We start from the raw sequence: 11346 nt of genomic DNA, 5'->3' as shown, positions 1-11346 counted from the left end.
AGATCAAACACGGGGAGCAAAAAACAACCTCTAATGGACTGTTGTCATTGTTGTGTGGTCCAATGCCTTTTTGTGGATTCCCGTGTTATTTCAAGCACCAGTGACCAGCCGAAGCTCTTGGCTGGGCAGGCAGACATGTATTCAGCAGTTAATCTGACGGAGCATCTCGGAGTTATGTGTATTGGAGCGGCCCATTGTTTTCCTCTATAGATTAGCCGCACAAGTACCTCACATAATCGAAAGGCTATAGACAGACTGTCATTGCTTTACACTCCACTATCAGACTACTAGCACAAAGATTCAATAAAAGTCCCCCAGCATGATGTTTTTGAACAATATATTTACTTCCATTAAATAAAACACAATAGTTTTTTGAATGTTGGAAAAAAAACATAGTTCCGTACCAAATAGTATACACAGAGCAAAAAACCAAATAATTTTGTCGCAGGAACATTTTTGATTTGAACTTTTTTTTTTTTTTAAATCCAGAATTGCTATTCTAAATCGATATTCACACAGACATTAATAATAAATTTATAATATGTTAGAAACACACAACTGGTGCGTTTTAGTATGTACATTCCCTTTTGTTTGCAAGCAAAACATGATTCCTTTTTAGAGATTTTTTTCCACATGCGTTGATAAATTGAACCTGGAGAGGACGTGGGGTTATAGCGCATTCGCCTCGACAAACAGGAGATGATAATTCAAATATATATACAACCTTTTCAGTCAACAGGTACCGTCCAAAAATCCACCAGAAAACCCTTATGAGGAGTTATGAAAAATAAAACAGGCCTTTTTTTTCTTTTCTTTTTTTTCTCCGTTTATTTCTTTTTTCTTTTCCGCTGAGGCGCAGTGTGAAGCAGGCCTGAACTCATCAAAAGGGGAACAAACCTAAGAAGTCCCATTTCAGTTTGACTCCGACCTGTAGTTGAGCTTGTTTCAGTGGTTCAGTCTTCTAGTGCCCTTTTTGAAAAATGAAAAAGTACTTGTAGTAGTCTCTTGTTCCTGTGGCCGGCTGTTTGTGATTACCCACACACTGCAAAAAATGACCACCATAGCAAGCTATCTGGGATTGTAATCACCCTCAAATCACATCTGCCCCTTCAAAAGAAAGAAAATGAATGTGATGCGATGGGATAATCCCACATGTTTCCTATTAGATTTTAGATTTTTACCGGAGCAAGTGGCAGTGTATTAAGGAAAAGGGTCGGAATACTGCAAATAACATTCCAACTGGCAAAAATCGCCAAAAAATTAAAAAACAAAATCTTGAAACACGCAACAAAAGTCTAAAACAATCGCACCACCAGAGATGCCCACTGTCTTTAGAGAAAAATGTAACTTTAAGTGTCCCTACTAGCCTCTTATATCTTGCTAAGATGATTATTTTTTGCAGTGCAGGTAGGTATTAGACTGGCCTGTCCACGGCATATTGGCAAGCACTCAGATTAGTGGCCGGATTCTGCACACTGGCGTATCCAAAACTCGAGTGCTGCTTGGCTTTCAGTCTCAGGCTGGCCAGGCTGGAGTTACAAGTGTCCCTGTACACATAAGGAGGGGTCGGAGGGGCGTAGGGACACGCCGGCGTGGGCACCCCCGAATTGAGAGACGGGTTACTGAGGTTATTCAAGTTATTGAGGCTGTTGAGACTGGAGCCCGGTACGCCGGTGACCGCCGATGGCACCATGCTGGAAGTCATAGAGGATATGGAGTTGGGCGGTGAGAACATGGTTTGCGAGGATAAGGGGTTGACATTCATGGAGTTGAAGAAGGGGAAGCTTTTTGTGGATAAAGAGGCAGATGTGAGGCCCTTGGCAGCCCAGTTGTTGTATGTGTAGCTAGGGTACATGTCATCGTAGGGCTGCATGAGTCCATTGAACTGCGGGCCGAAGCCGTTTTTGCAAAGCTCTGCTTGCTGGTTTCTTTCCCGCTTCCTCCACTTGGCTCGCCGATTCTTGAACCACACCTACAGCAAATGAAATGCAGAGGTTTAGACATAGTGTATTGTTAGGCAACAGTATCGTTATCAGTATGATATATTTATATGGCTCCTTGATAATATGTGAGCTTTACAAGTTAATATAATTAATTTAATTTGTGATTGTTCAAATAAAATGACTCCCGTCTCCTACTGTTTTAACACTTCATTAAAACTGTAAAAACTCCGTGTTTATCTGAGCAGAATACACACTGCGGTCTCTCTGCATTATCTTAATGCGCAGAGGATGTGTATTCCTCTGCATGCTTCCATAAACACGCTGACCTTAATCACACAAGCACAGGGCGACAATCGCAAAATACAAGCTTTGCACCTCTTTCACACGAACAGCAGAACACGACTGGTATCTGTCACCGACTAATGTCGAGCCCCTCAACTGCTAACAACATTGTAAGTGTTTAATTACACTTCATTTGGAAACGGGGATGAGTCATTTTTTGGCTCTTTTAAATAAAATTATGCACCAGATTAAAATATGCCGAGAACTGTGACTTGTGCTAAAACTGATTATTTTTTCATTGTGTACAAGGGGTTCAAATTCCATTTAGCTTAATATAAACATATAGCCTAACTCTCTAATTAAATTGAGTTTTCACCAGAAGTATATTTAAACAAGACTCCGGTTATTTGTTTTTCATTTAAAAATTATGTTGTACATTATTTAAATCAAAACCAATCGTGCGTAAAATTTTCAGTGCGTGCGTAATTATGTTAAAGTATCAGATATTTATGGGACAACCGGAAAATTGGCGCAAATTAGTCGAATTTATACACACTAGTTGCTTTTGTTTACACCCAAGGGAATACTCACCCTGACTCGGGCCTCTGTAAGGTTGGTCCACACGGCTATCTCCTCCCTTGTGCTCATGTCCGGATAGCGATTCCGCTGGAAAGTGGCCTCCAGTTCCTGCAGCTGCTGGCTGGTGAAGTGAGTCCTCTGCCGCCGCTGTCGCTTCTTTTTGGAAGGGTCATCTGAGGAGTCTTCATTTTTATTTTGTATCTTCTCCTTTTCTGTGAAGAGGGAATGAAGTAGCTACTTAAGTCATCACCCAAATTATGGCCTGCACAATGTGAGGAGAAAAAAAAAACGATCCGAGGCTCTCGTGGGAAAAGTATCACTTCAAGGATTTATAAAAATAAATCTTTTATATACTTCGTGTTTTGGGTTCTGAATTTCCGTTGACTTCTAGGGTTTTGGTTAACCTTTTTATTTAACGCAATTACTGAGAATATCAGAAAAAGTCTGGCTAATTTTAATTGACAACACAAGCTGTTTATATTTACATAACAGAAACTTTTTCACTCAGCGCCGCACACAGACAGATGATCTGTTAGTAAAATGACAGCTGTAATCGCCTATTTGCATGCATGTAAAGCTCCCTTTACTTTGACTGATGAGAGCCATCTATTGTTTGAAATCAAGATGACATCTGCGGCGTCTTGCAGAGAACATCTGCACTCCGGGCGGTTCTTACCGACAGACTCGGGACTTGATGTGTCCGACACAGTGTGCACTTCTAACCGGTGTTTAGAGTCCACAGACCGCTGCAGTGGCTGCAAACTAGAGGCCATCGCCAGAGCCGTGTGGTGTGTGGAGGCAAGTTTATTCCCTGTTAGGTGATGATGGTCTATGTTTAATGGATCCCTCATAGAGTTCATCGGTAAAAGATCGCACAACCTTTAGTACAGGAAGGGTAGGCGGAAAGTCCGACTGCGGAATGTGCTCAGCTCTCCAAAAAACGCACAACCTCGCGGTTCCTCTTGCGGTTGAGATAAAGCCTTCTTTGTGTTTAAATTGGAAAACGCTTTAAAATAGGCCATTGAGTTTTGCCATAGCATCGGTGAAAAACAGCGGCTACCTCGCCTGACTATCAGAGTGACAAGGACAGGTAGGTGATATTAGATCCAGAGGCATACACACACTACACCACTCACTGTTCATTTCAGCTGTTGCCTGAGCACTGCCTATCCAACTGCGCCTCTCTCCAGACCTCCACGTCACCATGTTGCGCCCGCCCATATTTTCTCTGACAGGCACATCCATGTGAATATGACGGCGTGCCCAACCAACCGGAGCTTGCAGAAACAAGATATGTCTGCCAGTGTGTTTATGCCGGCGCTGGCGCTTATTTCTCTCTTCCAAATAAAAGCATGTAAAGAGAGATGGGACGCACGGTGTACCCGCGGCGCTCCAAAGCGCCGTTGCGCAGCAGCCCGAGACCAAATAAAAATGAAAATAACACAGTTTGGTCTCATTTTATGAGATGGGTCCAGTGGCCCAGTAAAACGATGTAGTTCTATTGATACCCAAGTTGAGCTTCAGGCTCGTAGGCTCTGTCAGTGCAGTTTACTCTGGGACTCCGTGTGAATAAAGCCAGCCACTGCGCGGATTGTTTTGAAACCACAAAAAGAAAAAAGAAAAAAAAAGCGCACTAAATATCAAACACAAGCACCTCCTGGACCACAAAGAACCCGTGAAAGAACAAACAACAAATGTAACTAAGGACTTTGCCAGCTTGACCCCAAATTGTCTGTGCGCACTTGTCAACTGATGCTAATTGCCAGGCGCGCGCATTACCTTAAAAAAGAGCACATGTGCACATTGTGCTTTCATATGGACACGGAAATGCTTCATTTTAAGTAGCATGCTTTAACTCAGTGCTAGGGCTCAAATTACATAAAGGTAACCGGCAACAGACTGAATTTATGCATTTTGCGCCTCCAGTTTTATTGTGCATTTACATCACGGTCCAAAAACGTGACCAAGCTGACTTTAACTGGTTTGCTATTCCCTGAATCCCCGTATCCATCCCACATCCATCCTGAAAAAGCATTTTCAGTCATACTAGTTTTCAAATGAGGCGACTCTCTTGACCTTCCCAGAGTTGAGGTTCACATATTCATTAAATCAACTGACTGGAGCTTTATACCACGCAGTCTCAGTTTGTTGACGACAGATTACTTTATCTGGGTGCTTAACTGGATCTCTCCTCACTTTGTGTTTGGACTCCATAGCCGTTGTCAGCGAACCCCCCCTGAAGTGTTCTTTTTTGGCTGAAAACCTAATAAGACTCTTAATTTGACTAATTATTTCTAATCGAGCACTTTTAAAGAGTTTGAGCTGATATGCGAGACATTTTTTTTTTTTTAAAAGATCTAATTCCTAAAAGATTGTGCCGCATTAAGGCAAAGCAAACATGTCTAATCAAACAAATGCGACTTTGATTTTCATAGGCGGGTGGAGAAACGTCAGCTGGGTAACAAACAGGTGGCTGAAGTGATGGAGCGACCATAAAGAGACAGGCAACATCCGCGCCAGTTAGTGCGATCAGGAGTGCAAGTGAAAATATACATCTAAATATAGAGACACTCTAGTCACATTTCATCATAATCATCATCACGATCATCATCATCATCATCAAAATCACACTTCCACCCTCCACGTGGCCAGACTAAAGCCCATTCAGCCAGCACATTTGGACTTGGCGCTGTTAAGAAGTTATTGGGCTAATCCCGTGAAAGCCCCTCATATATAAATACCAGCAGACCGTAGACTGCATGCAAAACACACTCGCATACACTCAGACACACACTCACACGAACAGCCTCTAATGTAGAGCAATAAAACTTGATCATAATTCAATTACAATCCACCAGGAGTGGCTTTATTAACATTAAATTGTAATGATGGTTTTATTTATAATTGCAATAATAAAACTTTATAATTATATATAAAGGGTAAAAACCAGTAAGCCAGTTTTCATGCAGACAACAACAACAACAACAACAACGATACTACTACTACTACTACTACTACTAATAATAATAATAATAGGTATTACCTTTATAATGATGATATCTTTTATTGTAAAAAAAAAACCCAAATAAAATATTATTTAGTGTCTTATTTTCCGTTAAATAACGGACGGTCTGTTGCTCCTTTTTTCTTCCAGGCGCATTGTAATACTAAACTTGAAGTGGATTATCGGTTTCCTCTTCATTTCTACCTTCTGAATGCTTTATCTCTCTTCTGCGGATTACTGCGTGCAATAGGCCTCCACCATAGAGGGCCATTAATTAGCAATTCAGTCAATATAAGGGGAGACGACAAGGTTTTTTACATAGGATTAAGCAGACATCAGATTCCTCCATTAGGATATTCCTCCTCACGAATTGGCTTTCATTATACATTTAGTTTTCCCCGGAGTCAATCCAACAAGCACTGCATATATTAGAGCAAAACAGTTGACGCTGGTGTGTCTATATTTGCCGGCATCTCTCTCGATCGCCCATTTGGATTTTACTTATCTTATTATTCTTAATCAGTGGTGGTTCACGACTAGCAGCTAAGAAGCTACAATACACGACCCTCACACATACCCAGCAACGTCGACTAAATGAAACACAATAAGACTTATTGGTTATTCGTCAAAGACACTAACAAGACCTGATGTAATTTCCGCGTCACATGAGAGAAAAATTAATAATCCCATCCTTTTGTCGTTCAGGATTGCATCTTTAATTTAGTCTGATATCGGTTTTAAGGGATTTTGGAGACTACCATTTATATGAAAGGATCTCAGCATATTGCAGGAGAATTGACGATTAAAAATATCTGCGAAAACTGCCTTCCTGTGTTAAATGTCATTAAAAGTAAAATTAACAATACAGTGTAATTTGTCATACATGAGCATATTTTTTTAAATTAACTAATTAACTTTGCTATGCGAAGCGGCCGTCCTTATCAAATCCTGGATGATCAGAGTTGTCTGTCCTCTCCTTTTTCTACTCTGGTGCCGTGCCGATCCGCATTAGACCACCAGGTGTCCCTCTAAGATAGCGAACCAACTCGGCTCTCTCACAACTTCTCCATATTGAGGAGTAAAAGGGCCGAAATACAGGCATATAAAAAAAGGCTACATCAATATAATGAAGTAAAATAAAACATCAAAATACCACATATGCGCACAAAGTAACTTTTAAAACACGAATAAACAGATGTGAGCGAAGCCGTGAAGATAAAATGTAGGAAATTAATGATATTTCTCTGAAAAATTAATCTGGTCTTCTGATCAGAAACGGCACAAACGAAGACGTTGGGCTCGCTGGTAAACCTGTTGCCTAACATGTAAATATCTATTTGTTAATATTGACATGTAAGTAAGGTTCTTCCGAAAACAGTGCATTAATAATTGCATATTATTTTATTTCACGTTTTGAGATTTTGGGGACATTTAAGACATCTAAACGTTGACAAATATAAAAATATACACGTTTTTCATGTTACCAGGTTTGTAAAGCATTTTCTTAAGATTTGGAAAGTAACACACTCTTTTTCATTATGTTACTAAACGATTTTTTTTTTTTTAAATTTAGGTGAAGTAAAAAATTGTATCAACCTGTGTAAACTAATATACATTTTTGCAAAAGCTTTATGTTTTTATTAGAATGAGAAAATTTGAAATTGTTACTCACCTATTTGTGCGCAGGTGGTGACCAGTTTACGGCAGTGGGAGTCCATTCTGATATTTCAAAGAAACAGCTTCTGTAAAAAGAAACAAAACAGCCACAATTGGCCACAATTTGAGACTGCGAAAAAGTCATCTGAAAGGTTTATTATCATCAAACTCTAACTGTGCAGTCAATAATTCGGGAGCCTACGTGAGAACTATTGTGTGTTCAAGGGACAATCCTTTGATTGTAAGAAGAAAGAAAAAGAAAAAAGAAAAAAGATCCATTTGAAAACTGGTATTTTTGAGTGAATGGCAAATGATGATAATGGGACAAACATAAAAGCAAAAATATATAAGAGCATGGTGGGATTTCAGCGGTGGTGCATAATGATGACACTATTGCAAAATGTGGATCTTGATTTTTTTTTTTTTTAACTTTATTGTTTTAATTTTTTAGTTTGAATGTGTCATTTTTGAAAGAAATTTGAATTTAACTTCCGGTGTGCACGAAACACGGAGTAAGTCACAATAATCAAGTGAATAATCTCTTCGTTTTGAAGGTCTCTTTTCACTTAATTCAGATAAATTACAGTTCAAAACTCACCGTGATTTTACGTTATGTTTTTTCTTATTTTTGCACGGTGTGGAAAACCCTTCATGTGTTTTGCACGAGCCGGATTCTGTGTTTTGGTGCTGCCTGGTGCAGTTGGGAGTGGAGTGATTCCGTAGTAAAATCATGGGATTAGAGTCTGATTGAGATGTCTGTCGGTGGGATATTACAAAATTCATTATCGCAGCCCTCATACTACCTCGATATGAAGTTACACAGATGGGATTTTATTAGTCCAGGCTCACAATGTTTGCTTATGATAATTCAAGTCGGGGGAAATTTGCATCCAGTCATGCTGTTAACCATTTTCCTCAGTTCTTCTCTTCACCTGCTCTACATCATCTGCGAGTTTTTTTCTCTCTCTTTTTTTCACCCTTTAATTCAAAAGATGCAGATATTGGAGGTTAAGTTTTACATGCTGTGTACCTGCACAACCGTTCTTCGCATCCCTCCTCTATATCCCCGCTGCAAAATGAAATAGTGGGGGTCACGCTGTAAGGTGTAAGGTTATTGCATGCGGCTCGGTGTTATCTAATCAGTGAAATTTAATGAGAGGTTCGTCCAATATTTCAGTCTGTCGTGCTGCTCCACAGTCTCTGAAGTTACACACATTTTTTTTAATATATTGTTATTAATTTTGTTTTATTGTGTGAAAATTTAACTACAATTTCAGCGTTGAATGAACTACTTGAACAATTTTTTCTTTTGTTGTCTCTCTTTTGTGCAGGACGCTTCAAATTTCAAAGGGTGCCTTTTCCTTTAAAGTTAGAGAGGAAAAGCATTTTTTTTTAAATCGGAAGTTGCCCATTTAAGACGAACATCACCTTAGTATGATCTTTAAATTGCCCCATTCATTAAGTCATATTTGAAAAGGTATATGTGGGGAACTGTAATACTATTACTACTACTAATAATAATAATGCAAAATATTTCTAACGGCAATTGAACCTGACAACACATATTTATTTCGATTTTGCAGCAGCTACCCCATAGGAGCGGTTTTAAAATAGTATGAGTATTATGATTACTTATATTAATCTCGTTCATCCATTCATTCTCACTTCATGGAGTCTCTCTTCTTTCACCATCAACAGTTGATATGAATCAGTGACTCACATGGCATCAGGCCCAGTGCGGACAGAAAGCTGGCATTGCCTCTCACTGGCTTTACTTCTGAAATTAACACAGTAGGCTAGAGCATGAGACTGCAGCCTTTACCGGGAGATGAATCGACTAACCTCCACCATATGGTCCTGTATTAATTAAAGGCGTGAGACCGTGAACGTCGCCTCTTTTACCCCCGTTTCTTCTTTCTCTCAGTTTCGAAAACAGACTCGGAGGAGGGTGAATCACATCTAAACTCTTTTTGGACACTTTCTGTTAAAATTGTTATTTGCGGCTTGATTATTTCTTAGTTTCCACACCGTTTTATTAAGCTCAGTTTATAACTGTTTGTCAGCTTTATTTACTCACAGTTTATCCATTATCTTAGAAAATGCATTTTCAGCTCTGGTCTGAAGCAAAAAATCACAATAAAACGCATAATTCTGAAATCAGCTCTAATGGCTTATGTGATATATTTTATTACAATCCTCACCGGCTGAACAATGATTTATCTCGTTCTTCTTTTTTTATTTCCCCACACTCCATCACTTCTAACGATACATCATTATCATCCACTGACCTGTAAGGCAAACCCTGCCCTCACATCACTTCATGCTCCTTTATATTGCAACCATGGCTTTTAAATTTACATCGGAAAGGCACAGAGCGCACAAAGCGCGAGGTGGAACAAATTCCTTCACTCGCATTAACTCACATCTCACTTTTTTAAGCGTCTCCACTCTTCTACTGTACTTACCAGTTGTAGACACCGGTGGGGAGGTTGCTTTTCCCGGCCGTCGGCGTTTTATTCTACAGAGATGAGATAAATTCCACCGTCCAAACGCACTGAGACACCAGTAGTTCTGTCTACAGCGAATAACCGGGCAACTTCAAGATCCAGTAGCACTGAAGTTTACGTTTCTGTCCGGGGAAAACCAGAGCGTAGCATGTGCTCTCCCGCTATGTATCCAAAAAGAGACGCAACACTACCTTTAGGATTGTTTCATTTATGCGCATAAATAACCATCTATTTACAGTGAGGAGAAACTGCGAAGGAGGCGCTTTCATTCGAGTCTCCTCTTGGTTCGTCCTCTTCTGTCTTCCTCAACTTTTTCCCCCTTGAAAGACGCTCCAAGAGTGGCGCAATTTTTCCTGCTTTTGAGCTTAGAGAGGGACCCCGTGTGCGTATGCGTGTGTGTGTGTGTGTTTACGCGCGCGCTTTTAAAGGGGTGTGTTTGTGTACGCTCATGTGCCTGTGTAGTCTAGCAGAGGGCAACTCGGAGCGTCTCAGCTTTCAACAATAATCAAACACACACACAAAAAAATTCAGTGTCATCTTTAAAAAGAGCGTGTTAAAAAAATAAAACACGGAGATTCCTGATAGGCCATCCCGACAGGCATGCAAAACACAGAGCAGTTCAATTTGCTTAAACCCAACCTATTTACAACCAGCCACTTAACCGCTTATTATATAAACTCTGCACGTGCAAAAATAAACAACGAGCATGGCTGCAGATTCCTTATTTAACCAGCTCGCTGGCCTTTATTTTAAATAAATGCTTTTTAAGGCATTTAGTGATTTTTAAAATTCCCTTTTTTTTTTTTATAATCCAATCAGCAAAATGAGTCCATTTTACACAAGCTGGTTGCTGTGTCATCGCACACAGCGGTGGGTTTATAATTTAACTAATTTACACAACGCAATATTTTGAATATTTGGAACTGAAAAGTATTTAAATTGATGCATTAGGCTCCTTCGGGGCCAGACAGCGCTATCGTGTTGCGGATTTATGTGCAGATGAAGTGAACAGCTGGCTCGGATGCAAATGTTCTTTATAGATCCGTTTCGTTAGATACAGGCTGATTTTCCATTCGCATCTTAAGTGAGGCAAGCCGACCGGACGTAGGCCTGCATTCCCCGCGCCTAATCCTTGTTTTACATTTTTAGTCATACTCCCATTAAACAAGTAATTAATGCACCCATCCACATGGGAATTTCCAGGCAAATGGGGACACTGAAGCAAGTGCGCATCATCTACACGCCACCCTCGATCAAAATTTGTTGAGTGAAGGATGGCTTGATTTCTGTGATCCAAACACATTTCTAAAAAATACCCTACATAGATAGATGTAATGGAAAAATAATAAGAGCCACCATAATGTAATTTTAATAG

At 39.9% G+C, this 11346-nt stretch overlaps 1 protein-coding gene across 2 annotated transcripts; it reads right to left on the bottom strand.

Annotated features, from left to right (window-relative positions):
* Positions 1-323: 323 nt before the first annotated feature.
* Positions 324-10322, bottom strand: pitx2 (paired-like homeodomain 2). Of its 2 annotated transcripts, XM_031757883.2 has the most exons (4): positions 9930-10322; positions 7481-7550; positions 2817-3016; positions 324-1972 (listed from the first exon to the last, which is right to left on the bottom strand). In XM_031757883.2, exons 2-4 carry the CDS (start codon positions 7524-7526, stop codon positions 1415-1417), a joined length of 804 nt encoding a protein of 267 aa, XP_031613743.1. In that variant the 5' UTR covers positions 7527-7550; positions 9930-10322; the 3' UTR covers positions 324-1414. The 2 variants fall into 2 exon arrangements, with proteins under 2 accessions (XP_031613743.1, XP_031613735.1); XM_031757875.2 differs by lacking the exons at positions 7481-7550; positions 9930-10322 and adding an exon at positions 3481-3952.
* Positions 10323-11346: the final 1024 nt, after the last annotated feature.

The sequence above is a fragment of the Oreochromis aureus genome, linkage group 2 (assembly GCF_013358895.1).
Source record: "Oreochromis aureus strain Israel breed Guangdong linkage group 2, ZZ_aureus, whole genome shotgun sequence".
NCBI lineage: Eukaryota > Metazoa > Chordata > Actinopteri > Cichliformes > Cichlidae > Oreochromis > Oreochromis aureus.
The sequence above is the reverse complement of the archived record's forward strand: the minus strand, read 5'-3'. Positions and strand labels throughout refer to the sequence as shown.

Excerpts from the sequence above, each read along its gene's own strand:
- pitx2 (XM_031757875.2), bottom strand. The coding sequence starts at position 3,664 with ATGAACTCTATGAGGGATCCATTAAACATAGACCATCATCACCTAACA. Across the intron at positions 3,017-3,480 it reads ATCAAGTCCCGAGTCTGTCG|AAAAGGAGAAGATACAAAAT; the intron begins GTAAGAACCGCC and ends CCCTCTTCACAG. Across the intron at positions 1,973-2,816 it reads TTACAGAGGCCCGAGTCAGG|GTGTGGTTCAAGAATCGGCG; the intron begins GTGAGTATTCCC and ends CATTTGCTGTAG.